The sequence below is a fragment of the Bipolaris sorokiniana genome (assembly GCF_000338995.1).
Source record: "Bipolaris sorokiniana ND90Pr unplaced genomic scaffold COCSAscaffold_14, whole genome shotgun sequence".
Lineage (NCBI taxonomy): Eukaryota > Fungi > Ascomycota > Dothideomycetes > Pleosporales > Pleosporaceae > Bipolaris > Bipolaris sorokiniana.
The window spans coordinates 450,153-478,117 of record NW_006911908.1 but is presented as its reverse complement, the minus strand read 5'-3'; the positions used below and the strand labels follow the sequence as shown (position 1 = coordinate 478,117).

Genomic DNA, 27,965 nt, shown 5'->3' with positions numbered 1-27,965 from the left:
GAAATGATGCCTCTCAAAACATATCAACACGTACTCTATCTGCACTTGGTCTCTTCAAGTTTCTTCTCACGGTGGCAATTTGATCATCTCCAGCATCACAATAGCAATAGGGTTCAAAAATAAACTAATCTTCAGCTGAATTTTTCGCTATGTAGGACTTCATCCTGGGATCTGTCAAAGAACCCTCCAAAAATATGTGAGAAAACCATCTAGTCGCAAACGAAAGACGCCAGGCAATGCAACGAACGCAACAGCCCCAAATACAGGAGAAGCGACACCAAGCGACCGTTGTACGAACCTAACACTCGCGCGACTCCTGTACCCAACGCCATGTATGAGAGATCTGCCAGAAATGTGTTTTGCCAAGGGGGTATACACATGAATCAAAGGTCGTCTTGGTGCGCCCCAAAACACGTTTTGGGTATCCACAAACAACGAGTATTTCTCGGTCTTTAGAAAGGGAAACCACCGGGTGGTCCCCTGCTTCGGCCACCACCAGGCATGCCGCCCATGCCACCAAAAGGACTGCCACCGCCGGAGTTAAAGTGGAAGCCGCCTCCACCGCCTCGGCCACCTCCCATGCCTCCTCCCATGCCGCCAAACATTTGCATGACTGTGACTTATGTTAGATCCGTGCCATTTAGTGAATGTCATGGCGTTACTTACGAATTTCTGGATCGATACCACCACCCATGCCTCCTCCCATGCCGCCGCCACCAAACATGTCGGAGGGGTCGACAAGGTCGGCGCCGGAATCGTATCTCTCACGCTTCTGCGGGTCGCTCAGGGTCTCGTGTGCTTCTTGGATCTCCTTGAACCTGTCTGCAGCATCGGCATCATCGGGGTTCTTGTCGGGGTGGTGGATGATGGCCAACTTTCGGTAGGCCTTCTTGACTTCAGTCTCGGTTGCGTCTTTTTGGATACCGAGAATCTTGTAGTAGTCTTTCCTCTTGCTCTTCTTGAGTTCCATCTCTGCATCGCGGATCTCCTTAGCAATACCCGGCTCCGACGGGTTTTCTTCGGCGATAGCCTTGAGATCGCGCAACGCCTCCTCCCAGTTTCCACTCTCACCCAAAGCCTTCGCCTTGGTCTTCCGTGCCTTTGTGTAGCCTGGATCCAGTTCAAGTGCTTTCTCACAGTCGGCAATTGCCTGTCTCCAGCTCTTTTGCCGAGTGTGGCAGAGGGCTCGGTTCTGCAGAATTTTCGAGTTTGTGTTCTTGTTTGCAGGGTCAACTTGGAGCGCTTGTGAATAAATATCAATGGCCTCCTGATATCTGCCAGACTTGAATGCGGCGTTGCCCTCTGACTTCATGCGATCCAGCTTTTGCACCATCCGCAGGTACTTGACTGCAGCCTTGAAGTCGGGATCGCAGTTCAGTGCCTGTCGGAAATGCTGCAATGCCTTTTCATTCTCGCCCTGCGCGTAGAGGATACGGCCACGAAGCACCAGGGCATCTGGGTCTTGATTGTTGTATCGTAGCAAAGACATGACAACATTCTGTGCCTCTCCCAGCGCATTAGGGTTGTTCATCCGCAAGTGTGCTTCTCCCCGCATCAGCTGCCACTTTCTTGGTTTGTCCACACCAGCACCGAGGCCCTTCTCAGCCTCGTTGAGAGCATATATAACCATAGAACCTGAGCCTTCATTCCGTGAAGTATCCTCTGCCATGCGTAGGTGCTTCTGCATGGTCAGTGCAGGCTGTTTGTCTTTGGTGGAGGCACCAATCGAATCGTACACCTGCAAAGCCTCATCTGGCCGGCCCAAGCTGGTGTATACTCGACCTAACCGCAGCAGAATCTTCATGTTGTTGGGGTCGAGCTCGTCTGCCATCTTGCAGTCCTCCATGGCCTCGTAGAAGCGGTTCGCAGAGATATAGGCGGCAGCGCGGTTGGAATAATAGGTAGCATTCTTGGGGTCGGCCTCGATGGCTGTGGACTAGTTAGTCTGAGAGTCTACTTGGTGTATTGTGGCACAAGGCTGCGGGTGCCGGCAGTGCTACGGGCAAAGCGAGTATTGCCAGTGTAACGACGCACCTTTGGAGTATTCCTCGATTGCCCTGGGATAGTCTTTAATCTTGAAGAACTTGTTGCCCGCGGCCTTGTACTCCTCGGCATCGATTGTCGGTGGCTGAGCGGGTGGTGTGGCGGCCTCAGGGGTGGCTGCATAGTTGGCGGTGGGTGGCGGCGGGCTCTTTGTATATCTGTGTGGTGGGGGAGCCGGCCCATCAGGTACGCCGTTGGTACCATTTGTCTTTGGGGTGTCTACCGCAGGGCTCTGGGGTGCGGGAGAGGATGAGTGTTCCCTGTCCAGGTCCATGGGCTGGGGCGTGGGCTGGTCCATGGCGGCGGACATTTGGACTGAGAGACGCTGACGCTCCTCAGGCGGCAGATTCAGCGGGTGCGAGTCACAGTCGTATTTGGACGAACGCTTCGACGAGTAGGAGCTGGAGCGGCGGGAGGAGCGTTCCCTATCCTTGACCTTTGAATGTGACTGTTTGTCGGGTGAAGCGGGAGGGACGTCGGAGCTGGTCTGTTGTGTGGGCCTGTATTTTTTTGACGATTTAGCAAAGAGGGAGGGAAGAACCATGGAGGCGAAGTGCGGGCGAGTAGCGGCCTGGTGAGTGACTGGGTCGCTGGAATTTCAGTCGAGCAATGTTTGGAGAATCCAGGGTCGATGAAAATTAGAGCTGGGATTTGGCTCGTCCCGTTGCTAGAACGTTCCATTATCAGCGAGGATAATCCCGCTAGCACCGCTGCCACACTATCAAGCCGCAGCGGACGTGCATGGGAAGGCTGGGGCGCGGGTCCCTCGGGCGGAGAGCCAATCCTCTGGGATATCCGTACTGTCGCGGCTTTTTTTCTTATTTTTATTTTGATATGTGCATATTCGGACAGCGAAGGACACACATGGACCTTGTTTGCTGTATTTTGATGCCGACACACAGTACGTAAGATGGAAGAACAGAGGGGGCTCGCGTGCCTCTGGTTCTGGTCCTTCAGCTACCTTTGACGCTACCTTGCACCACAAAGCCATGGCCAAACGTTGTCGCGGCGAAACGAGACCAGTCCCTGAGGCAACGCAATCTGCGATGAGCGAGGCTGGGGTGCGCACTGTCAACAGATCGCCAACACCGTGCACTTGGGGTGCGTGAGTTCGTCCACTCCCAACGCTCGCAACCCACCCCTTTGCATTGGCATGATGCGCTGGCTTTTTTGACAACCAGCCTACTCGTTTGTGTGCCAATGCAAAACGCTGCTTGTTTACATTTGCGTTGCTGGTGGCTAGATGGCAACGAGAGAGGGCTGGGCGGCGCGTCGGACAATCATCTCAAGATAAACTTTGTTCCGTGCGTTGCTGGGTCCAGATAAAGACGCGGAGTAGGCAAATATGCTGGGCGTAGATGCTCCATAGCCTCACGCGTCAGCAGACTAGGTGGTAAGGTGTGTCGGGCTTCATGGCCATTTCTATTGGCTGGTGCATTGACTGGTTCGCACGGTGGACCCCGCTCCGCCCCGAGCATACTTCACCACCGCCAACTCATAGAGAGTGTGTGTTGTTTAAACCATAGTGTACTCGGTACAAAACCCAGGCATGCCTCAGTAATAATAGTGATCACTTTCTACATACCACTAGTTGAACATCCCGTGTGCCTACACTAACGTCCGCCTCGTCTCTTTCGTCATTCTGCGCCATCATCCCACTCTCTTCCACGCACGTGCCATTAGGTACCAGCATCCCGGCGTCACCTTCCAGCATACCCAGCCAAGGCTTCTACCTACTCCACATCTCAAGAGAGCACACGCGCTTTGGCGCAATCCCGGGTGCCACCGTCTTCAGCGCCCCGAACGCCCCAAAGCCCGGATCCGCACCAGCACCGTCGCCTCGGCCCTCGCCTCTAAACCCGGTCCAGCAGCACGTATGACAGGCGGCGACCAGCGTCCAGTGGCCACTTCTGACCTTCGTCGACGTCTTTCCAGACCACGCAAACACCATCCAGCCTCAACTGGCGAATCCGATCGTCTCATCATCACCATGGGCCTTTCGTACAATATTTATCTCAACTCGTCACGCATCTACGGCTGTAAGAACTGCAAGACACACCTCTCCAACCACGATGACATCCTCAGCAGAGTCAGTGCGCCCCGATGCCTCGCACTTGTGTCGGAAAATGCTAACAGGTCGCATGCAGAACTTCCGTGGCCAGCATGGCAAGGCCTATCTGTTCGACAGCGTTGTCAATGTGACTGAGTCTGACCCCAATGAGCGCAACATGACTACCGGACGTCATATAGTCCGTGACATTCACTGCCGCCAGTGCAAGGAGACGGTCGGCTGGAAGTACGACAAGGCGTACGAGGCCAGCGAGAAGTACAAGGAAGGCAAATTTATCCTCGAGGCGGAGCTCCTATGCACCGTCACTTGAAGAGGCTACACTACACAGGGCTTGGCGTCTTGGATGGGCATTTGCGGAGTTTTGGATTGGATAAGGGCAACATGACTGGGTTTATACAGATGGTGGCTTGTTTGCATTTCGGTTTTATTTGGTAGCTCTGACTGGCCGTTGCAGGCCGGTCTTAAGTAGCATGTTAAACTCGCTAGCTTTGTTTCTTACTCCTTTATCGGCGTACTCGGGCGTGACATCGGAAAGATGTGGAGTGATGTTTGCAGGCTTGCCACAGCGAGCCGAGGCCCGCTTTGCTGCACTCTGCGTCATGACGCCATCCCGGTGCTTCTTCACAGGAGGGGCACTTTATTTCAGTCTGGTCGAGCATAGCTACAGCAGATACATGCATGGAGTTCTGCAAACTATGTGCCTTCCTTGCTGGTGGCTGCTGCCCCGCCGAGGGACGAGGAGCGAGGAACGAGGAACGAGGAACGACTGCGGGGTAGCTAGCAAACATGCTCCTACTCTCGTCACGAACGCGTCTCCCGCACATCGGCCTTGAGTCCGAGCAGACACTTCATATGTAGGGCGTGAGCTCCACTTGGTTGCATTGTCTTACTTGCGCCTATATACATATACGCAGTTTTCTTCATTCTTCCTCTTGTCTTTAACAATCATCAATTGCGCGCATTGCACTTGTACTTTTTCCAAACACAGGATGAAAGCCGTCGTTTTCAAAGGACCGGGAAAGGTGGTGATTGAAGAGAGGCCTATCCCCAAGATCCAAGATGACAAGGACATAATTGTCAAGGTGGACAAGGTACTGTTTTGTCAAAGCACAAGCGTGCATTGCTAACCCCCTTGCAGACGGCGTTATGCGGGAGGTATGCTGGTACGCCCTCACGATAGCACAGACTGTTTCTGACTAGAAAAACAGCGAACTGCATGTCTTCAGGGGTCACCAGCCATCAGGAACCGAATTTGTCATGGGCCACGAGTTCACTGGATATGTACACGAGGTAGGCGCATCGGTCAAAAACCACAAGGTTGGCGACCAGGTGGTCACGCCCTTCACAACGTCGTGTGGAGAGTGCTTCTACTGCAGCCATGGGTACTCATCGCGATGCACCAAAAGCCAACTGTTCGGGTCTGTTGGCCTCGACGGCGCTCAGGCCGAGTACGTGCGAGTCCCACTTGCTGATTCGACAGCTGTCAAAGCTCCACCAGGGATCAAGGACGAAGCCTTGGTTTTGATGGCGGACATCTTCCCTACTGGCATGTTTGCAGCAAAGAATGGATTCCAGTATTCCAGTCCGGAGGAGATCAAAGACAGTGTTGTTGTCCTCATTGGATGTGGGCCTGTTGCTCTCTGCGCGCTGTGCAACATCACCGACTACAAGCCCAAGCACATTCTCGCCGTGGACTCTGTGCCCTCTCGGCTCGAGCTTGCCAGGTCGCTCGGCGCCGAGCCGTGGAATTTCCAGACGGACCGTGAAGGACTCGACAAACGCGTCAAGGAGCTCACCGAAGGCCGCGGCGCTGACATTGTGATTGAGGTCGTCGGACTGTCACCCGCTCTGCGTATGGGCTACGAACTGATCCGGCCGTGGGGCGTCATCAGTTCCGTTGGTGTCCACAACGGCGAGATTCCATGGACTGGAAACGAAGCTTACAACAAGAATGTTAGAGTTCAAATGGGCCGTTGCCCCGTAAGAAGCGTGTTTGAGGAGGCAATGGAGAGCCTCAAGAGACATCAAGATAAGCTCGGGTGAGTGTAAACCCTTTCACTGTGGGCAGCATAGCAGGTCAGCTTACACAGACAGGTTCATGGCGGATAAGATTATGCCGCTGAGCGAGGCGGTGGAAGGCTACGACTTGTTTGACAAGATGAAGGTGCAGAAGGTTGTGTTTGAAGCCCAAAAGTAGGAGGCGTAGGATTGGATGTAGTAGTATATATGTATGTGCATGTACATAGTATGTAGACGTGCTCCGAGGAGGTCGACAGGCACAGTCACCCTCTTGAGAGGGCACAATAGAAAAGCCCGGCCAATGGGGTACTCCTGGCTTAGAAAGCGAGCGTGGCGGGCCAATGCTGTGATGCTGCATAGTGCTAGCTGCATCGCCGTGGGGACCAGGATGGCGGCGAGGCGAGGGCTCGTGCACGCGGGGTCTATTCTGTGTTTGCGGATGGGGCGGCGCGAGGATGGTCGACGAACAGGCTGGTGCATTCACGCCTGCATTCAATGCCCTCGCCTTGTGTTGCCCTCGTAGAACGCAATGCTGCCTGCTGTGCGAGGACGGCTGCTGCATCGCAAAAGAAGCGCAGCTGCTCCCTCTGCCTGCCCTCTTCTTGAATCCGGCAAGGCGTGCCCGTTCTCGCTAAGAGGAGCTCCAACCTGCCTGCCGCCCGAATATTGCGCTCTGCCTCCAGACCTGTGTCCCTCCCACTCCCTCTGCTTGCCTCGCTCCATTGTGTGTCTGTAAACCCCCCCCCGAGACTGGCACCATCACCACATCTCTCTTCTCTCTTCTCTCTTCTCCCGGCCCTCTCTCCCTCCCTCTCCCTCTCTGCCCCCCTCAACCCACCCTTGTTCCTTTTCCATCTGTCCAGTCGGCCGTTCCGCACCGACCACCTCTCTCACCCCCGCCACTTCCGTAGTCGCCTGTGAGTACATACAGCTGCTCCCATGTCCACTTCCACACACGATCCCAAACACAACCACTGACACTCGATCCCACAGCCTGACCTCCCTTATCCCCGTCCCTCTCCCCCCTTATCCCCTCTCCTCCCCTCTCACGTCCTACCCGCCGTCCTTGCGACTTACCTTCTTCGCCTGTGAGTGTTGCGACGTTGCGCCAGTCGCGAAACTGCGTCACTAAACTGCGTCACTGACAGCAGCACCAGCACTTTCTCCCGGCCATCCCGCAACATGTCCACCGAAGAGCCCCAGCCCGGTCCCGGCCAAGACGCCACCCGTGTTGCCGATCAACTCGACCGCCTCAACATGGACGGCGAGGGTGAAGTGATCCCACGCACCGAAGAGGAGTATGCCGAGGCGCAGCTCACCTTGCGAGCCATTGTTTCGTCCAAGGAAGCCGGTGTCATCATAGGCAAGGCTGGCAAGAATGTCGCCGACCTACGCGATGAGACTGGTGTCCGCGCCGGTGTCAGCAAGGTAGTCCAGGGTGTCCATGACCGCGTCCTCTCCGTTACGGGCAGTCTCTCTGGCATATCAAAGGCATATGGTTTGGCTGCCAAGGGCCTGCTCGAGGGCGCACCTGCCATGGGCATGGGCGGCGTTATTCGCACTGACGGCACTCATCGTACGTACAAATACTGTGTTCTCGCACCAAGGTAACGGTGCATGAAAATGCCAAGCTAAATTTTTCAGCTATCCGCCTCCTCATCTCGCACAACCAGATGGGCACCATTATTGGTCGTCAGGGCCTGAAAATCAAGCAGATCCAAGATGCCTCTGGTGTTCGCATGGTTGCCCAGAAAGAGATGCTCCCCCAGTCGACTGAGCGCGTTGTCGAGGTCCAAGGATCTCCTGCCGGCATCGAGAAGGCTGTGTGGGAAATCGGCAAGTGTCTCATTGACGACCACGAGCGTGGCTACGGTACGGTTCTCTACAATCCTGCTGTTAGGGTCCAGCCCGGCGTGGGTCCCGGTCCCGCGGCGAATGGTGGCAGCGCACCCGCCGGTGGTATGGGCGGACGCTCGTACAACCGCACTGGCCACGGCGCTGACTTTAGTGACTCGCCACCTGCCTTTTCTCGACGGTCCGGTTCGGATGCTGCCAGCAGGCCACCGCCCCCTACACACACAGAAGACGGTGAGGAGATGCAGACGCAGAATATTAGCATTCCGTCCGACATGGTTGGTTGCATCATTGGGCGTGGCGGCAGCAAGATTAGCGAGATTCGAAAGACTTCGAATGCTCGTATCTCGATTGCCAAGGCTCCTCACGACGACACTGGCGAGCGCATGTTCACCATCACCGGTAGTGCCAGTGCTAACGAGAAGGCCTTGTACCTCCTGTACGAGAACCTTGAGGCTGAAAAGATGCGCCGCAGCCAGGCGCAAGAGTAGATGGCTATGCTAGCACATCCCTCCACATTGGACACGATTGTGGATGGTGCTGCCTCGACGCCACCCATTGAAACTGGCGAGTTTACTGGGAGGCCATGCAGCCGCTACATGATATCGCTGGTCCTTCACGTTCGACAGCCATCTGTACTTGTCATTCCCTAATGAAGGCCCACCGACATGACATCCAAAAGCATTAGCTTGATTAGTTTCTTACTTGCTGTTAAATGATGGATACCACGGATTGTTTGGGGGCATTGTTTTAACTTTTTTTATTGTCGAGAGAGAGAGATCGATATCCAAGTGCACGCTGAGCGGTTCACGAATGTCATGACGTTATGGCCTTTGATATCCGGATCGCGCATGTGCTTATGGGTAGCAGCGCTAGTATCCATCTTGTGGTTTTTCTGGCGAAGAAGAGCTGGAGCAGATGATGAGTTTGGTCTCATCACCTCGAGCTCTATGGCGGCACTCCAATGTACTTTCCCTAATCACTCCCTTACCACCACCACCACCACCACCCCCCTGCTCCACCCCGTCACTCCTACCGATACCTACTAGATACAATCAATCAAACATATTATGTCGGCACGTGAGATGTTGTGGTGTTTCGAATAGTGATTTCTTGTAGCCAAGGGGCAGTGATCCCAAGTATAGATGGAGGAGATGAGCTGGCCTTTGCACAGTAGGTACGGCGAGGCTGCGAACGGCTGGACCCTCGCTGGTCGACTAGTGCATGTACGTCATGGTGTCACGCTTTGACACGAAGCACAGGACGCAAGTGCCGTTGGCCCCCCCTCGCTAACAGCTCAACCAGTGTCGGACCACTGCGGGTGGTGCACAACTATCTAACACGTCGACAGCCTCGAGACTGCTGGCTATGGCGCGTTGTCGACTGGAGGCGTGTTGCTGGAGGCGCGGCAGCCCTCTGATGCGGTGAGGTTCGGCAGCGGAGCTCGCTTATCCTGCTGTGCTTGCTAGGTTTGGTAGTGCCAGGGATCGCCCAGAATGCCGGAGATTGGTAGACTAGAGAGCACCGCACAGCTTTGACGCCCGACCGATTTCCGAGGCTGGGATGGCAGCTGTCTTTTCATGAGCTATGCTGTTCTAGGAAGGGGTGCATAGTGGTTAAAGATGATTCTTCTTGACCGCACATTCCCTCTTTTCCTTCCCCGTCTCTGCACCTTGACAGATTTTTTTACCAGTCACTCAAACTGCACCAAACCACCCAAACCACCCAAACCAGTCACTTCAGCACTATACGACCATCTGGACTAGAGACAGCACTCAAGAAACATCACACTACCGGCACACTCTGACAGGATGGCGCCCGTTCAGACACAAACCATGACATCCCACCAGTTCGACAACCCAGTCACAGTCATCCGAGCCTCCGGACGGATATCCAAACCACCAGCGCGCTCCACGCGCACACAAAACAAGGCGCTCCTGTCACATTCGCCACAGATTCCCACGGCACACCCAGACATTAACATCACACTACTCCGCAACAAGCTGCTCCTGCAATGCCGGAGATACCTACCCTCAGACCTCCTTCATGAAGCACTGGCAGACGGCATCTACTCCCGCGCCACGCACTGGATCACGCCGTGCTCTAGCGCAGCATCCAAATTTGGCAAGCGGAAGAGATACTATGTGCTTGACTCGTCGACGTTCACGTTCCAGTCTCTTGGCAGCGCATGGGAAGCGCGGATCCTGTCGGGTGGCAGCCAGCCCATTGACGCAGGCAACGGGGTTATCATCTTTGTCAAGGAGAGAAAGGAGTGGGACGCCTTTATGGCGGGGTACAGAAGGCAAGGCAAGCGAGCGGGGCAATTGATGAAGCACAAGCAAAAGGACACAGAGAGAGGGTGGCGAGACGCGTGGAAGCGAAAGTGCGGTATGGAAGAGGGTGGGGGGAAGGAAGTGAATGCCGGGCCCATGTGGGTGCTGGTCAAGAGCGCTGTTGCGAAGATTGTCAAGGGCGAGGCCTGAGACAAGCAACGGGAGCGGGAGGAGGAGTTGAACCTCAAGTGCGGCGGCTTAGGGCAGAATGAGGCGGAGAGGACGAGTTGCGTGGGCGGGGTGAGGAGGGAGAGCGGTTAGCATCATCAGCAGGTCAGAAGCAAAGGGCTAGGCCTCGGCGTTTTTCTCTTTGCATCATTCTTAGCGAGCATTTTTAGACACGACCATTTACGATGGCTGGGGGCGGTAAGCGCGTTCCTCAGCGCAACACCAGTAGAGTACATACATACATACAGACATACAGACATACATGTATCCTTAATGGAAAACACGCACAGAACAAGAATCGCAGCACGGCTTCGTCCGCATTATTTCACCCTCCCTTGTCTCGCTCTCGGCGCTTTTTTTTTCTTCTCATGTGCCCATCTGCGCTCGTCCCCCCTCCCCTCCCTTCGTCCCCCCGCCCTGAGCTTCAGACGTCCGCCCCACAGGGGACAAGGGCGGGTGGCCACGCTAATCGCCCACTGGTTCCGAAACGCTAGCTTCCGAATTCCGATCCCCGAAAGAGGCTCAAACGTGGCTCGTGCCGCTCACATTAGCGTTCTCCGTCCTTAGCTCCGGCGCGCCGCACTTGAAGCCACGGTTGTCAAGGCAGACAGGAGGGCCAGAGAGAAGAAAATAGCGACTAACGCCAGGTGTTCACTCTCGCGTTGGTGGCTTTTTCATTTATTATCGACATTACCCGGTGGATTTGACTCTGCAAATTCTCATTCTGCTTTATCAGGTGTTGGTTTTCGTTTTCTGAGCGCTCATCTCCTGCGCCTGTCCACTCCTTTTGTCCCCCCCTCCAACTCTTCGATTCCAACAGTCGTCGACGCAGGGGACTCGCGAACAACCGCATTACGAAAAGATGACACAGGCAGTGCGCCGCAAGGCCAATGAGACCAATGGCCATGCGCACCACCGTCTCGACGATGCGGTGCACTCGATTGAGCAGAAGCTGGAAGAGCAGGCGGAGCTGCATGCGCGAAACCCTCAGGAACAGAAGGAAGCAGGGCTGTTCCAGCTCGTCATTTGCGTCGCTGGTATCTACGGTAGTTTGTAAGTATCACAGCACGTATATGCGACAAAGAGCACACGCTGACCAGCAAACACCAGCATGACATGGGCCTGGATCCAAGAGCGTCTAACAACCACCACCCACGGCCCCTCCAACCAGCGCTTCACATACTCCATCTTCCTCAACACCGTTCAATCCGCCTTTGCCGCCATAACCGGTCTAATCTACCTCTTTGCCTCTGCGAAAAAAGATCCTAAAACCGGCGTTCGCACCGTCCTCCCCATTTTCCCCTCCCGCAGCATTCTCCTGCCTTTACTAGGCATCGCGCTGACCTCGTCGCTCGCCTCGCCCTTTGGCTACGCAAGCCTCAAGCACATCGACTACGTCACCTTCATCCTCGCCAAAAGCTGTAAATTGCTGCCCGTCATGTTCCTCCACATTTCCCTTTTCCAAAAACGATACCCACTATATAAATACGCAGTCATCGGCTTCGTAACCCTCGGCGTCGCAGTTTTTACGCTATACAGCCCTAGCACTGCGAAGAAGGCGGCGAAGAAAAGTGGAGCGCTGAATGCGGATGCGTCGCACACGGTCGGCTTGGTCCTGCTCGGTGTGAACTTGCTGTTTGATGGTCTGACGAATACGGTGCAAGACCATATTTTCACCTCGTTTAGGGGTTTTACCGGCCCACAGATGATGTGTGCGCAGAATATCATGTCGACGGCGCTGACGGTGTCGTACCTCTTGATCACACCTCTTCTCGCTTCTACACCGCTGGCGTCGTCGCTCGGGCTCGCGACGTCGGAACTCAGCGATGCGCTGGGGTTCATTACAAAGTATCCGGCTGTGGGTGCCGATGTGCTCATGTTCTCGGCGTGCGGTGCGATAGGCCAGGTTTTCATTTTCCATACACTCGCGCATTTTAGTAGCTTGTTGCTTGTTACTGTGACGGTTACGCGCAAGATGCTGACCATGGTGTGGAGCGTGTGGTGGTTTGGGCATGAGATTACGAGTATGCAGTGGGTGGGTGTTGGTTTGGTGTTTGGTGGGATTGGCGCCGAGGCGGCGATGGGAAGGAGGGAGAAGGCGAAGAAGGCTGCTGCGAAGAAGGCTGAGTTGGAGGCGGCGAAGAAGAGGTAGATGAGTTTTGGGGGGGGTTGAAGATATATGGCCATGCTTTTTTCTGTACATTTGACGCACACTGCCGTTCTTCGCTCTGGGACTTTTGAAATAGGGGGGGGAGGGGGGAGCACATATACCATAGATAAGAATAGACCAACGTAGAAGTCACATCTTTCAAAAACAAAAACAAAAAGATACATCTTCGTCTATTCAACGCCATCTACCTTACTCCACTACCCCCTTCCTTGCCCACTCCCTAAGCACATTCTTTTGAATCTTGCCCGTACTCGTCTTGGGCAACTCCCTCACAACCACCACCTCCCTGGGTACCATAAACCGACTAATATGGCTATTCTCCTTTGCCCACTGGATCACCTCGGCACCCAGCGTCTCGCTATTCGATCCATCCTTCGTTGTGACAAACGCCTTGGGCCGCTCGCCCCAGTGGGAATCGGGCACGGCGCAGACGCCGACTTCGAGGATAGCAGGGTGCGTCGAGAGCATTGCTTCGAGGGCGACTGAGGAGATGTTTTCGCCGCCTAGAAGAAACATTCGTGTTAGATTTGAAATTTGAAAGGCTTTGAAGGAGGAGAGAGAGAGAGAGAGGGAAGAAGACGTACCACTGATAATAATATCCTTTGCTCGATCCAGAATCTGGATTGCGCCGTCAGGATGCCAGACTGCTAGATCGCCCGTGTGCAACCATCCTCCTTCCCACAGCTTTCTTGTTGCCTCGGCGTCTTTATAGTACCCCTTTGCGCAGATATTACCTTCGAAGATGATTTCGCCGATTTCCTCGCCGTTCTTTTCTACGTTTGTCAGGATGCCTGCGGGCTGCTCGGGCTTGATGACGCGAAGGGCTTTGGCTACAATGAAGCCGTGACCCTGGCGTGCCATGCGGCTGTATTTCTCTTTATCAGGCAGCGTGTCCCACTCAGGCACGTGGTAGCCCTTTGTTATGGGTCCGTAGGTCTCGGTTAAGCCGTAGACGTGAACGGGATTGAGGTTCAGATTTGACATTTGCTCAAAGAGCCATGCTGAGGGCGGGGATGCTGCTACCGTAACGCGGACGGGGTGGGGTAGGCGTTCGGCTTCCTTGGCTGCGCAAAGCAGTGTGTTGACGGTTGGTGCAGCGTTAAAGTGCGTTATGCCTTCTTCCTTGAGTAAGCGCCAGATTTCCGGGTAGTCGATCTTTCGAAGGCAGTAGTGTGTGCCTCGGACGGCGGTGACGGACCAGGGAAATGTCCAGCCTGTGGCGTGAAACATGGGTAGTGTCCATAGATACTTTGCGCGGCCTGAATGGTAGTTGAGCCCTGATTCGATAATATTGCCCATGGCAGCGAGATAGACGCCGCGGTGTGTGTACTCAACACCCTTTGGTCTGGCCGTGGTCCCACTCGTGTATGCAAGAGCAATAACGTCTTCCTCGTTCTTCGCATGCGACTCCAGGTTCTCCCATCCTTTACCGCCCTGCTCAATGTCATACTTCAGTCCCTCCAACACCGCATCGTCAAAAGGACCCGAAAGCTCGCCTTCGGTAGCATCCATGTCCGTGTCGACTAGGATTGGTACATCCGGTTTTGTCTTTTTGTAATCGTCTAGCAAGCTCACGAATTCCGCATCCGCGATAATCATGTCTACATCGGAATGTTGAAAAATGTAGCTAATGTCATCGGGTTTGAGCCGATAGTTGATAGCTACGTTTACAGCTCCCGCAGCCGCAATTCCAAATATGCTCTCCAAAAACGCTGGCGTATTGGTCGCCAGTATGCCTACCCTCTTATACCCATGTTTTTTCAAGTAGTATGCCAGTCCTCGCGCGCGATCCGCAGCTTCGGCATAAGAACGCCGCAGGATCTGGTTGTTGGCAGTCTTGTGGTATATTGCCAAAGCATCAGGCTCAATCTGTGCGGCGCGCCAGAGAAACCATGTCGGGCTAAGCGTGTGGAAGTTGTGTCTGTGGTGGTATTCGTGGCTATCGCCGGGTTGGATGGGCGGCGGACCGGGTACGGGATTTGCAGAGGTAAAGTGCGATGCGAGCTGCTTGAGACGGTCTTTGGCGCCTTCCATGGTGTATGTCTTGTGTCTAACAACAATTGGAGTGAAACAAGCTTTTATACACACACACGAGCTCCAGGGGCGATCTACAAGCTTGGCCAAGCTGACCTGAGCTATAGACGCGTGAATGCGGAGTAAGTCCGCTGTGGGTTCAAGTGCGAGAGATGTCCGAACTCGTTCGCGCCAGGGTACTGTAGGACTATAATGACAATCTCAATAACATTCAGAGGGGCACGGACGGCAAAAAGCAACGTTCAAGTAAATCACAACCGAGCCACGAAAAAGAGACGTGTTCGAGAAGTGCTGGGCGGGCTGACACGTTGAGTCGTTACTTACGACGCTGGATTGGGGAAATCTGGGGAAGGGATCCGATGCGGGACGACGTCAGGGCCGAGGTTAAGCGCTAGCTGGCCTGCCATCTTAGCCATTGGCCATCCGGCCATCCTTCCGACCGCGGCGGTCCTGCGTGCACATGCCTGGTTTGCTTGTGCAAGATAACGATATGAATTGCACTATTGGTGTGGTCAAATGCATTGTCAAAGGGGACCGAATTGGATTAACAACATAACCGCCAGTCTATTGCGAACGCTCAACGCCATCAACATGCTTTACATCAGCTGTGATTTTTCATTTCGTATTGCTTCTAGCCGGAAGAGTACCTGAAGACACAGCAGACCGACCGCAAAGAGACCCATGAACACGTAAGCACTCTGGTATTGATGTGCTCTTTTAGCCTGGACACCCTTTCGAATGGTCGGAGTATAGTAGAGGAAAGAAACATCCCATGAGCCAAATGCAATCCACGCCGAACCACATCACCGAAACCGACACTGGTCATCAACTGCCGTTTTCTAGTATCCGAGGGCGGTAAGCTGCTCCTGGGTCTTGCTGTCCACGTTGGCCGTCTTCTTGGCCTCGGCCAACTGCCGTCGGAGGGCCTTCTTGCGCTCGTAGTAAGCGGCACCCTTGACCTTCCTGCGCTCCTCAAGACTGCACAAAATTTTGTTAGCAACACGAATTTGTGTGTGGTAGTCACAAAAACATACCGGGCAACAACGTCCTGGTACTTCCAGCCGAACTCGTGGCCGAGACGTCCGACAGTGCAGTACTTGCGGCCGGGCTTGAGCCTCAGTACCCTCAGGGCCTGGGGAACAACGACGCGCTTCTTCTTGTCGTAGGGGGCGGGGATACCCTCAAAGGTCTTGAGGCGCTCCATGGCGGCGGCACCACGAGCAGTCTTGTGGGGAATCATGCCGCGGACAGTTCGCCAGAACATCTTGGAGGGGGCGCGGAAGTGGAAAGGACCTGAACGGCGGATTAGCACGTCGTCGGCGAATTGGCACACAGCAGAATTCTGGCTGTGAGAGTGCCGCAGATGTATGGGAGAGACATACCACCGCGGGTAGGGTTGAAACGAGTCTGCTTGCGCAAGAAAGCCGAGTACTTCACTAGATGTCGCTGTCAGCTGCTGTCGTTTATTTGTTCGAGTGTTCCGAGAGCGCTTCGCAAGAGCAGCCACAATGCATGTCAACAACCATTCAATACCCTTTGATCAATCCTCTTTTCATGTGCATTCATTGTGGCCTGCTGCCTACGTCGCTTGCTCGTATTCGGTGGGTGAACGTACGCTTCGCGCGGAAGAACTCGCCGGAGATGTTGAGAGCCTCACATCGCACGACGACGATCTTCTGGCCATTGAGGAGCTGCTTGGCGACAGTGCTGGCGAGGCGACCGAGCAAGTGGCCCTTGCCGTCGATGACCTGGGTGCGCTGTCAGCGAGAGGCTCCTTGGAAAGCAGCTTGTGCATTGGTGTTGACAAGAGGCGCGGGCTGGCACGGCGACCAAGTGCAACCGCCTGCGCTAGAAATATGCGGCTTCGTGTGTTCGGGGCGTACGTACAATGACGGGTTCGAAGGTCGACATTTTGCTCGACTCCGGTGTGCTGTGAGGTTAGTTGTCGTGAGGAAAGAGCTCGTTGCAGCGGATTCCAATACCACCAACAGGCTAAGCGAATATTTCCACTGGTGTGTGTGTGGCCCGTGCACGACTTAGCGTCGCTCGAGAAGCCTCTGCCAGTCCTCTTCAGCGCAAGATGCTCGTTTGGAAGGCGAGGCACTTCACCGAGCTCTGGAGAGTTTTTTTCAGAGTCCTGGAGCTTGGTGTTGCCTTTTTTCGTTGTGCTTATCGAAATCGGATGGGAATAGTGGTACCATGGTGCTGAGACCGCACCCAGGGAGTACCACGATCCTCAGAACGGCCATCTCCAAATCCACCAAACACCTCTATGATTTCTTTACGCCTATGGAGGTCTTGTGCAATTGACAGATACGTCACATAAAGTGACTGCAACAGTATCCATTCAGATCCCGGGTACGACTGACATTGAGCATGCTTGGACGTGAGGAAAATAGCGCCAAGTCGATTTTTGTACTTTGCGCCAAATTCTAGTATATTCACCACACAACAGCTTACAACAAGGAACGCCGGTGTCTGCCTACAGAGAAAAGGTCTGTCTGAAACTACCCAGGGGTAAGAATTTTTCTTTGTACATCAAGTAATAACAAGACGGCAATTGACTCGCTCCTTCTTTCGACAATGCGCTCACAACGGTATATCTATGGGTGATTTTAGCAGGTACGCCCCTGTAACTCTCGGTTTCCTGCATTCGCACAAATTGAGGTGTACTACTCTCGAATCTTTTCAAGGAACGCGCAGTTGCTGTTGATTACGACGTGAAATCGCTTGCTGAGAGGCCATCTCCTCTGCGAATCGCTTATACAGTTGTATATTGAGCCAGCCATCGGCATCTATTTATTTTTTATGATGCCATATTGGTGCGGATGGATTCCCTATCAATCAATCGGCCCAGTCGTGCAACTAATCTTTGCCATTCCATTTATCAGCTGTACCCACTCACCCACCAGCGCTTATCCCTTGTCATAAAAGAAGCCTTTCGCACACAAAAACTCATATACAAGGTTGCAAGCAAGCTTGCTGTGCATAGGCCTTGATACTGCATCACTGGAAGATCTATGTCTGTTTAACACGAGAAATGACCGCAGAAATGCCGTCAACTTACCGAAAAGTTTTTGATCTACCCCAACTTCTGCATACGCAATTATTAAACCTTGGAGATCGGAAATAGTCGATCACAATTCGTCTCTTCCCAACAGCACTAGGGTACGTATTTATGCTGTCTCATGGGTCTATGGATTCAATTTCCCGTACGCAAACTCCGCATGCGAGACAGGCTTCATTGCTAACATTTAAGAAAGCGGTCGATGAAACCAATTGTTATTGATATATAACACACACAATATTGCTTAAGTCTCGTTAGTGGTGTGTACACTATTTATGCGAATGGCTAGGCCTGCTCACGAGACAGGGCTGTGGAAGCGTACGCTCACAATTGCACGTCTAGACTCCAAGACCTGGTAAGCGTGAGAGCAACAATCTTGGCATTTCATCATGTTTATGCATGGTTCATTCCAAGTGTCAGCGCAACGCCGAAAGTCAAAGCCATTCACCGGGGGCCCAACCTGATGTGCGTATCTGACTTTTCCTGTGTCTTGGCTATTTCCTACATACATACATTTTCAACTCGCTAATGCACGGAACAGAATCTTTGCAGGCAACAGATGTTGGTCAACCCCGTCCTGTGGATGTCGTCACGACGATCGTCGCATCCCCTGGATTTTCGCCTCTAGGTTTTCCACAATCTTATCACAATCTTACATACGTTTTAGTCCAACAACCTGGCTTGAAGCCCAGTTATCACTAGTAAGCAACGGCTCCATGCAAACTATGTATTTGCTACTAGTCGGCCTAAATGGTAAAAACTCGGCTTTTAATGGTCTCTACGTTTAAGAAACCATGACTAGAGCAACTTTACAAGGCCGTGACGTTTGCGCAAGCCAACACCCGGCGAGAACGTTGAGATTGATCACGGCTTTTTATGCCGAAACTGGATGTAAACCAACAAACAAGTTCGCAATTGTTTCTCGGTGGTTAGTACTGCCTAGACACTATGCGCTGGCGGTTGACCGCATGTCTTTCAACACGATCGACGCGGTCGTTAAACTGTGATCGAACGCACAGATCTGCAACCCATGTGACATTTGACCGTCTGTTCGCAGATGAAAGGGACAGTTTCAGTGTATTGTAATATAGATACTCCAAGGATGACCTCTCAACAACAGCGGAGAAGGGGCCGATGACGGATGGACTCTCGTCCATGGGATAACGCTTTTCCTGTTCCTTTGCATGGGGTAATATGGGCTTTGGATGGTTGCCGTCGGCTAGCCACGTAGTCATGGTCCTGGCTGCCATGCTGCCACACTAAGTCGTGTCATGCGCCACAGCAAAACGCAGACGACTTGGCAACCCTGAGCATCTGCACATCTGGCCTTGGCATTATGCACGTAACCTGTTTCGCAGCCACGTTTCACGCAGTGCAACACCAGCCGAGGACGTGACATGCGCCACTCCTTGTGTGGGTATTATTCCAGGTTTTTGAGTTGTGGCGCAAAAGGAATTGGACGTGTTTGTTCTTTGTGTGGCTAGGGTCGTGGCTAGTGATGTGGCTAGTGCAGTGGCTAGTGCAGTGGCTAGTGCAGTGGCTATGACAACAGCCGATGCATGAGACGCATTGGCATCTCGGCTTACATGTCCATTTGCTTCCTGCGACTCATGGCAAGCAGCCAGTCAGAGGAGCCCTTTGGGCTGAGCTAGCTGAGTCAGCCGGAAGTCGGCACCTTTAGCTTGATAGTATGCGCCACTAAACATCGTACCCATCAAAAAGGTGTTCCCACCTCCAACATCCGCATTCGGAGCTCTCTTCATGCCAAGGGGCCTTGTTATGACGCAGGTGTGCAGTATCGGTACTTCCGAGAGGCAGGAATGGGGTGACGCTCTACTTTTTTCCCCTTTTACTAAACAGCAATAGGCTACCGTTTCTCAAGGAATCTCTTGGCCTGTCTTCAGGAGCAGACTTCGCCATGTGCGTGTGACCGTATTGCGAAGGAGCGCCTCGCCAATCCAATACGCTTTACCGGTACATACAAGGAACCTACGGGGAAACTAACGCGGGAAACCCGTCTTCCCCCTTCTGTTCCAAAAAAGTGCAGTCGGCGGACAGATGGCTCACAAAGTGGGCATGGACGGATACTGTCTACCTGTCAGCGCTCCTGTTTTATTCGACAGTTGGGCGCATGCAGTCTCGCAATGACTCTGCTATGCTGCGTAGGTCCATACATATCACGCTGACAAGAGAAAAAGCCAAGGCATGGCTGGAGCACTGTGCGATGGATGAAATCGGTGAAGCAACCGCCAGATGCATAGAGACTAGGGTCACCAGCCGCAGTCAAGCCACGCTGTCATGTTTCTGGCGACTTTATCCGACGCTAAGAAGGTAAGGCTGGGCAACTGGGTCAAGTGGAGAGGACGGTGCTTCGGAGACTCGCCCTTGTCTACACCCCGAGAGTTTGTATCTGGATGGGATGAAGGCATTGCAACCGGTTGATAGCAACATGACGGATCTGTTAGTAACGATATAGGGTGTGGGCACCTTGACCGCAAGCGAGAGTTGTTGACTGATGATCGTTACTCGAACAAGAGGCTTTAGAGCGCACGAGGAGCAACAAAAGAAGGCCAAGCTGCGACGGGACAGCGGGTCACGCCACTAGTAGGGCCCCCGGCGGTGCAGCGCCACGGCCAAAGATCCGCTTCTCTTCGCTTCAATATCCAGAATGTATTGTTAAGCAGGGCCCCAACTGGAGCCGTACCATATGGCTGCTTCTTCCGTGGCGTGGATGGCGGCTCAGCAGGACCCCTCACCTGTGTTCCCCATGGCATGGGCTCTCAGCTATGTGACGCCACAGGGCGCAGATTGAGCCATGGCAAGTGCTGACCACTCGACCACGATAGTGGTGTGCAGCTCCCGCTGTGCATCCCAGGAGGTCTGAGTGCCGCCAAATCACCATCGCCACTGCCGCAAGTGGGGCGGGAGCCCATGAGATAACCGTCATTCAGGTTCAGCCAAACGGTACAGTAAATTCGACGGCTTGCTTTAGGCAAGGTCAATAGATGACTGTGATCTTGTTCATGGGGCTCCCAAGGCTACGCGCCGAGACCAGAACACAAAACCCGAGCTTGGCCTACAGGTAACAATAGAAAACGGACAACTCGGCGGACAACAACGATTCGACTATTCGACTCCATCCATCGCCCAAGCCCGGCGGGACGGTGCCCATGCGACATGCGACGGCGCTAACCCTAGAACTAATACGTGACCCACATGCTTCTCCGCCGCAGTATAACCCTGTCGGAAGCATCCACCAGTTTACTCTTAGGCGCAGCATCCCCCCAGCCACAGGACGCGATACTCGATGCTCTCTATCTGCCAACCATGACTTCCCCGGCCCTCACAACAGCTGAAGACCTGCCGGCAGAGTCTGTCCGCTCCGCCCCTTTTGAAACCCATCAAGAAGACACATCCGAATTCGGTGAAGAAAACTCGGAAACTAATGACGTCGGCGACGATCAGCCACCCAAGCCGCAGCCTCAGAAAAGACGACGGGTGACACGTGCCTGTGATGAATGCCGGCGCAAGAAAATCAAATGCGACGGCAAGCAGCCGTGCACGCATTGTACTGTCTACAGCTATGGTATGTTGGTAGCCACGTGTATAGCCGGAAACAATCCTGTCATCTTTTGAACCTACACTAACACGGTACAGAATGGTAAAAAGCCCCCGGATAGAACCGGACATTGCAAAGCCTCAAATTAACACCCTGCCAGTACTTATGATCAACCATCAAACCGCCGACGGAACGCGACTCCTCAGTATATTGAGGCCTTGGAGAGCCAATTGAAGCGTGCCAAAGCCTTATTGCAGGTGGTGCTCCCAACTGTAGATCTAAACGACCCCGCCATCGATGCTCACCTTCAAGATGGATTGCTACCACAACTGCCCCAGGCGGCTCCCCGACTTCCCGTGATGCGCATGGAATCACGCGCGCCCCAGCATCATGTCCCTTTGCAGAACGAAGATGTTCCTGACTCACATCTCGAGGCCATGGTCAAGGCGACAGGCCAGCTCGATCTTGATGAAGAAGGAAACTGGGATTACCAAGGCCATTCTTCCGGGCTTAGCTTCATGAGGGGCTTGCGCCAATTTGATGACATGTTTCAAATTCTACCAGATGCTTCGCCGTCTTTCAAGCAACGTACAATGTCCTATGATGCCTCCTCGCCAAGTGCTCTTTCCATAGCTGGATCTACGTCCTCAGCAGCCAATGTGGCTCTTCCGAGCAAAGAAGAGGCACGCACTCTGTGCGATAACGCTATTATTCAGTACACTGCCATGCTCCGAGTAGTCCATCTTCCTACTTTCCATGAGCAGTTGGAACGTGTATACAAAGTAGCACCCGAAAATTATGGAAGTGCCGAAACTAGTTTCTTGCCTCTGTTTTTCGCTGTGCTAGCCCTGGGGACGCTCTATTCAGAAAACGAGCAGGGCGCTGATGTTACGGGCTATGGCGCCTTGACTGACGAGGGGTAAGTGATTCTCCCAACGGACGCCAGCACCCTCAAGCTCACATACCCAGATTCAAGTACTTCAAGGCTTCTCGCCAACTCCTGGACATTACAGATTGTAGAGATTTAACCTCGCTTCAAGCTATTGTTTTCATGATACAGTTTTTGCAGTCATCGGCCAAGCTTAGCACATGCTATGCTTATATTGGAATCGCCCTACGCTCAGCACTGCGCATGGGTCTGCACCGCTCGTTCAATGTCACATTCTCGCCCATCGAATCTGAAACACGTAAACGTATATTCTGGGTTATCCGGCGAATGGACACATATGTTGGAGCTATGCTTGGATTACCGCGATTCTTAGAGGACGAAGATATTGATCAGGAATGGCCGGCCGAAGTTGATGACGAATACATTACAGAGACTGGGATTCTGCCTATGCCAGAAGGAACCATTTCCGTCATGGCTGCTTTCAACGCTCATACTCGTCTCGTACAAGTACTGAACAAAATCTGCAAATATGTATATCCTATCAAGGGTACGCAGTCAGGCGGCAAGAATTCAGTGACCTACACTGTGGGTTACTCCAAGATCCGAGAGATTGAGAAAGACTTGGCACGCTGGCTAGACGATTTGCCCGCTGCACTGAAGCCCGGTGGCGAGGTCCCACCTGTTATCAAAAGGTATGTTTAGAGCCACTTTTTCATGCCTGTTACATCCACTGATAGACATGACAGGGTTCAACAGCTTCTTCGCATGGCTTTTGGACATGCACAGCTCTTGCTATACCGGCCATTTTTGCACTATGTTTCTCAATCTTTCAGTGCCAAAGCTGTTGACCAGAGGGCGTTTGCATGCGCCTCTGCTTGTGTCAACGTCTCCCGTAACATCATCCACATCTCCACGGAAATGCGGAAGCGTGGTGTGCTAGCCGGGGCATATTGGTTCTCCATGTACACGACATTCTTCGCTATTGTATCAATTCTCTACTTTGTATTGGAAAACCCTACTAGCCCCACTAGTTTTGAGTTGTTACGAGATGCTGTGGAGGGTAAGGAGGTCCTGGCCTATTTTGCAAAGAGAAGTCTGGCAGCGGATAGGTGCAGTATTGCGCTTGAGGTATGCAAAACCCAAACACAAATAAACACGTTACGCTAACCATTTCCAGGGCATGTTCGAACGGCTACCAGAGTCTATTAGGCATGGCGGAGAAATTATTGCATCAAAGAAGCGCCGACAAGGAAGTTCACCGCAATCCTCAGGAACAAGACCTACCCTGCCTAGTCAAAAAGAAACGACAGCCCCGCGACGAGCGAGCACCTACCCTGACAACGTTCCACAAGTCAAAACGGCTGGCCCTGGCCCATCTTATCCGTCTCCGCACAGCCATTTTGCTGCAATTGGCTCAAACTCTTCGTATCCCTCACACTCAATCTCTAACCCTAACTTGTTCGATGGTGTTCCGGGTCTCACACCTACCTCTTCCAATGACAGTCTGCCAAGCTTTGGTATGGCTCCTATCCATGACGCGCAACAAAGCTCGGTCTACAGTCCTTCAGTTTTGAGCAACTCATTCACAGATGCATCAGGCATGAATGTGCCAATCGCAGACATCTCGACTATGATGTTTCCTTCTACCGACCCTCTTGCCTATCCGAATCAGCCAATGACTGCTTTCGAAAACAGGCATCCTCAAGCATTTGATCGCACCAGTGTTCCACCGGTGAGCAGCGGCCTCCCACACCCAATGTCGTCCGGCATAGACGTGAAGGGACATCCTCCCATGTTTGCACCAACTAGTATGCCCAGTGGGCAAGGTCGGCCACAGAACGACAACGAAGCTCAACTGTTTAGTAATATCCCCATGTACTTGATGCAAGGCGCACAGCAGTACCGAGCCTACCCACAACCAGGGATGCAAATGCAAGGACCACACAATGTTCAGTTTGATGACTTGCTTACTCAAGAGGACTGGTCACATTCTTTCATGGACCCAGCCTTGACCATGGGTAATGGGAGGCCGCCACATCAGCAATTTATCCCGCATGGGTGGCGCTGAGACAGCGATTCCAATGGACGCATGATCAACCGGATTGAAGCGCCCCTAGATTCAGAATACCGCTTACTATTCGACTGAGAACCATAATCTCAAGCCAGAGAACTACCCCAAGCTGGAGCCCTTACAAACGATTCAAATAGATGACTCCGCTACATCCCGGACATCTTCGGCCACCCGGCCTTTGCGCATTACGAACAACGGCCATACATTTTCCTTAGTGCATATGATTTCCATTGGCGTTTTCAAGTATCAAAAGCGTTATACCCCAAGGCAACCGGCTGGCACCGAGAAGTTAAGCATTTTTCAACGGTTTGTGGAGGTTGAGGGCAAAGCCTCGCTGCTAAACGTTGCAACTCCGGTGTTCACTTCGATTGCGACCTGTACAATTCGCTCTAGTGTTCCTTTTATTTTGTTGGTTCCATACTTCTACTTTTCCAATATAGGGCGGCGTTCGACTAAACAGAATAGAAAGATGAATATATGGACTTGCCGTTACTCGTCCCTTCAACGCAGAGTTACTTTTTTTGCAAGGGTATTCGTGGAGAGGGGGTAGAAGTTGAGGAGGCGCATTGCCTCGATTCGTCTCACAAGATGATGACCAGCTGCCTTATTAGAGTAGTAAATCGATACATGCATATCAATGGTACATTTGAACCCAATCGCAAGAAACAGCGGACCAAATCAACCGGCGCACCGAACCTCTCCTTCCAGGCACCGACCGCAGAACGCTACTAACCACATCGCGCATTTACTTTGCAGTTTGCCGAGCAAATAGCCGAGCATCCAATGACCACGACTATCCTTAGACGAAGGTCAAGTAGTTGAGGACCAGTGACTGCAAGACACTGCATGTAGGTGTAGTAGGTCGGACACAAAGATGCTGCAGCAGGGCGGGGTAGAAGAAACCTCCCGGTATTTCCAAGACCGATGCCTAGCATTACACCATCCGCCGACATCCGCCAAGTCAGACTACTCTTCTGGTTTATCTTACGCCAAGAACAACCACCGCCATTGGCAGCCCAGTCTAATGTGGGGAATTTGCAATCGCCAAGCGTGAAGGCCGGTTTACTCCAGCCAGCTCGCAGTCAGCGGCCGTCTTGTTTCTACCCCAAGACCAGGTTTCGTACCCGTCACTTGGGCTCTTGGAACCCAAGACTACGTATCTAACGACCTTCTTAACCTGGATTATGGATGTAGATGTAGAGGTTAGCCTGCAATATGCTGATAGGCTCAGTGCTGTGATGTTGCGAACGGGCTGTGTTGGGTCGGACCAAGGATGATGGGGACGGCTTTCTAGGCGGTTGGGGTATAGTGGGAATGCATAGTAGCGTATATATATAATGTGTGTGTGTTACCTGGTTGTTGGGAAGAGCAGCGAGTTCTACTGCGGTTTTTCTTGTCGTTCTAAAAGTGAGGCTCTGTGGTAGTAATCATGGTTTTGTTGCCCTTGTTGTCAGTGCTTGGCTCTGCTGCCGTGAGCAGGGCGGCCATGCTTGGTACCGCGGCTGAGTATGATGATGGTACTGTGCATCATATGATTATGGAGATGAAGGTGGTATGTAGATGCCTTTTTTCTTTTGACATTTCTTTGGGATTGGCTTCAGGGGCTAACATTATAATCTAGGCTCAGTGGGATGCTGAACTTGCCTCAGGCCAAATGGACAGCTCAAGGTATCCTGAGTTGGGCTACACACCATGTGTGGATGGTTTTGCGGCTGCGATACCAGGAAACTCCAACAATACCTTCAAGTGCCATAACGTTAGTTCCTCAATTCCTGAATGATATGGCCGTGTAACTAACACGGTCCAGATTGACCTTTACCACTTCCTGCCACACCACCTTCTTGGAAGCAGCCAGGGTCAAGGTTCCTCATCGTGGGGCTGGACATCTGAAGACGGGCGCGAGTTTGTCGCCATTGGCCAGTTCGATGGAACTGCTTTTGCAGAAATCACCAGCGAGGGCAAGATGGTTTACCTTGGGCGGCTGCCACAGTACGATGCTATTGGATCACGGTGGCGTGAGATCCGCGTCATGAACGACTACGCAGTGATTGGAAGTGAGGCTATCAAGCATGGAGTGCAAATCTTCGACATGAAGAAGTTGCTTGACTTAGATGGCAGCGAGCCCAAGAACTTTACCCAGCAGGATCTAACAGGTCATTGGGGGCTGGGCAACAAGTGGAATGACCTGCCCGTAGGCAGGACACACAACATTGTCGTCAACCCCGAGCTCAACTACGCCGTTGCCGTTGGCTCCGTCGGTGGCAACGAGACTATCCGTGTCCGTGGAAACCTTCCCTGCCGTGGAGGTCTCATTTTCATCGACATGACCGACCCGTCCAACCCCACCAGCCCCGGATGTGCAAGTGGTGACGGGTATGTACACGATGCAGAATGCCTGGTATACCGCGGCCCAGACACCAGATACTACGGCCGCGACATTTGCTACGCGAGCAACGAAGATACGCTTACAATTTATGATGTTACGAACAAGACAGGCAATACGACGACAATCATTTCACGGACGTCGTACCCGGGCGCCGAGTACGTCCACCAGAGCGCGGTCAACAACGTCACGTGGCAAGAGTACCTCTTCCTCGACGACGAATTCGATGAGCGCGACGCAAAGGTAGGACCTATGACACAGGGTCTGCCTACCACTCACATCTTCGACATCCGCGACCTGGAGAACCCCTTCTACTCAGGCAACTACGAGGGCAAGCGCCGAAGCATCGACCACAACCAGTACGTTGTAGACAACTACCTCTACCAATCCAACTACGGCAACGGACTCAACGTCTTGGACATCAACTCCATCACCTCGGACCCCACTGGCGGCGGTATCTGCGAGGCCGGTTTCTTCGACATCTACCCCGAAGACGATGAGAATGAGGGTGGCGGCACTGTTGCTTTCCTCGGCTCCTGGTCCTCATACCCCTACTTCAAATCCGGCTTCATCTTCGTGCACACCATCGAGCGCGGCTCCTTTGTCGTCAAAATGACTAGCAAAGAGTGCGAGAAGCCCAAGGTCTGCTCTGTCGATGGCTGCCTGAGCGGCATGCGCACAGCAAATGTCGAGGGGCGGTTGCAGGAGAGCCAAGAGTTTTGTGGCAATTTTACGCAGAGGCAGATTGAGGATGAGAGGGTTGTGCCGGATTATGCGCGGACCGCATGTGCTGGGAATGACACTGTGGCGAGGGTTAGCAGTGCATGTGCTTGCTTGCCTACGCTGGCGGTTCCTGAGTTGCCGCGTACGACGAGTCGCCCGCCGGTGCCTACGGTGTTGCCTCCGAGGTTGTAGGAAGATGTATGTAGTAATGGATGTGTTGAGAGTATTCTCATAGCATAGCAAAAGAACAAGTAGTAGATTAAGAAAAAATTAATCTTTACGCCAAATTCGTCTTAGAGTCATACCAATATCTCATTTATCAGGCATTTTTCTATGCTACAAGATTTGATAGTGATCCATCAATCTGGCTTCATGCTGAACAACGTGGTGCCTGGCACATGGTGGACCAAAAACAGACTAGCTCTACGCGCCACATGCTAGCGCGTGTGGCTCAGCCGCCAAAATCGACGTAACGTCATTGTTGCTGGGTTCGCTTGACAGGTGAGAGCTCGCCCACTTTCTGGACACTCGTCTTCTCCCTATTCACCAGAACCTGTTCCATTGGACGCTGCGGTTGCGCA

The 27,965-nt window shown here is 53.0% G+C and overlaps 10 protein-coding genes across 10 annotated transcripts; 7 read left to right on the top strand and 3 right to left on the bottom strand.

Annotated features, from left to right (window-relative positions):
• Window positions 1-128: 128 nt before the first annotated feature.
• On the bottom strand, window positions 129-2,711 carry COCSADRAFT_40083 (uncharacterized protein). Its single transcript, XM_007705417.1, has 3 exons — window positions 2,035-2,711; window positions 667-1,929; window positions 129-613 (listed from the first exon to the last, which is right to left on the bottom strand). The coding sequence occupies exons 1-3, from the start codon at window positions 2,585-2,587 to the stop codon at window positions 453-455; spliced, it is 1,977 nt and encodes a 658-aa protein (XP_007703607.1). The 5' UTR covers window positions 2,588-2,711; the 3' UTR covers window positions 129-452.
• An 826-nt stretch (window positions 2,712-3,537) lies between these two features.
• On the top strand, window positions 3,538-4,635 carry COCSADRAFT_125252 (uncharacterized protein). Its single transcript, XM_007705601.1, has 2 exons — window positions 3,538-4,132; window positions 4,191-4,635. Exons 1-2 carry the CDS (start codon window positions 3,920-3,922, stop codon window positions 4,422-4,424), a joined length of 447 nt encoding a protein of 148 aa, XP_007703791.1. The 5' UTR covers window positions 3,538-3,919; the 3' UTR covers window positions 4,425-4,635.
• A 213-nt stretch (window positions 4,636-4,848) lies between these two features.
• Window positions 4,849-6,472, top strand: COCSADRAFT_40081 (uncharacterized protein). Its single transcript, XM_007705416.1, has 4 exons — window positions 4,849-5,205; window positions 5,253-5,269; window positions 5,323-6,153; window positions 6,209-6,472. Exons 1-4 carry the CDS (start codon window positions 5,104-5,106, stop codon window positions 6,309-6,311), a joined length of 1,053 nt encoding a protein of 350 aa, XP_007703606.1. The 5' UTR covers window positions 4,849-5,103; the 3' UTR covers window positions 6,312-6,472.
• Window positions 6,473-7,315: 843 nt separating this feature from the next.
• On the top strand, window positions 7,316-8,478 carry COCSADRAFT_99089 (uncharacterized protein; the record flags this gene model as incomplete). Its single annotated transcript, XM_007705600.1, has 2 exons — window positions 7,316-7,709; window positions 7,778-8,478. The coding sequence occupies 2 exons, from the start codon at window positions 7,316-7,318 to the stop codon at window positions 8,476-8,478; spliced, it is 1,095 nt and encodes a 364-aa protein (XP_007703790.1).
• Window positions 8,479-9,513: 1,035 nt separating this feature from the next.
• On the top strand, window positions 9,514-10,823 carry COCSADRAFT_40079 (uncharacterized protein). Its single transcript, XM_007705415.1, has one exon. The coding sequence runs from the start codon at window positions 9,799-9,801 to the stop codon at window positions 10,468-10,470; it is 672 nt and encodes a 223-aa protein (XP_007703605.1). The 5' UTR covers window positions 9,514-9,798; the 3' UTR covers window positions 10,471-10,823.
• A 380-nt stretch (window positions 10,824-11,203) lies between these two features.
• On the top strand, window positions 11,204-12,744 carry COCSADRAFT_242937 (uncharacterized protein). Its single transcript, XM_007705599.1, has 2 exons — window positions 11,204-11,541; window positions 11,599-12,744. The coding sequence occupies exons 1-2, from the start codon at window positions 11,351-11,353 to the stop codon at window positions 12,638-12,640; spliced, it is 1,233 nt and encodes a 410-aa protein (XP_007703789.1). The 5' UTR covers window positions 11,204-11,350; the 3' UTR covers window positions 12,641-12,744.
• Window positions 12,745-12,847: 103 nt separating this feature from the next.
• Window positions 12,848-14,692, bottom strand: COCSADRAFT_98455 (uncharacterized protein; the record flags this gene model as incomplete). The annotated part of the gene is made up of 2 exons (XM_007705598.1): window positions 12,848-13,161; window positions 13,243-14,692. 2 exons carry the CDS (start codon window positions 14,690-14,692, stop codon window positions 12,848-12,850), a joined length of 1,764 nt encoding a protein of 587 aa, XP_007703788.1.
• A 477-nt stretch (window positions 14,693-15,169) lies between these two features.
• On the bottom strand, window positions 15,170-16,662 carry COCSADRAFT_184241 (uncharacterized protein). Its single transcript, XM_007705597.1, has 5 exons — window positions 16,580-16,662; window positions 16,308-16,440; window positions 16,075-16,128; window positions 15,727-15,985; window positions 15,170-15,670 (listed from the first exon to the last, which is right to left on the bottom strand). Exons 1-5 carry the CDS (start codon window positions 16,601-16,603, stop codon window positions 15,532-15,534), a joined length of 609 nt encoding a protein of 202 aa, XP_007703787.1. The 5' UTR covers window positions 16,604-16,662; the 3' UTR covers window positions 15,170-15,531.
• A 4,424-nt stretch (window positions 16,663-21,086) lies between these two features.
• COCSADRAFT_174716 (uncharacterized protein) lies at window positions 21,087-24,275 on the top strand (the record flags this gene model as incomplete). Its single annotated transcript, XM_007705596.1, has 5 exons — window positions 21,087-21,349; window positions 21,479-22,237; window positions 22,288-22,899; window positions 22,954-23,335; window positions 23,385-24,275. The coding sequence occupies 5 exons, from the start codon at window positions 21,087-21,089 to the stop codon at window positions 24,273-24,275; spliced, it is 2,907 nt and encodes a 968-aa protein (XP_007703786.1).
• A 1,373-nt stretch (window positions 24,276-25,648) lies between these two features.
• COCSADRAFT_40073 (uncharacterized protein) lies at window positions 25,649-27,671 on the top strand. The gene is made up of 3 exons (XM_007705414.1): window positions 25,649-25,830; window positions 25,900-26,034; window positions 26,086-27,671. Exons 1-3 carry the CDS (start codon window positions 25,708-25,710, stop codon window positions 27,574-27,576), a joined length of 1,749 nt encoding a protein of 582 aa, XP_007703604.1. The 5' UTR covers window positions 25,649-25,707; the 3' UTR covers window positions 27,577-27,671.
• The last annotated feature ends 294 nt before the right edge of the window (window positions 27,672-27,965 follow it).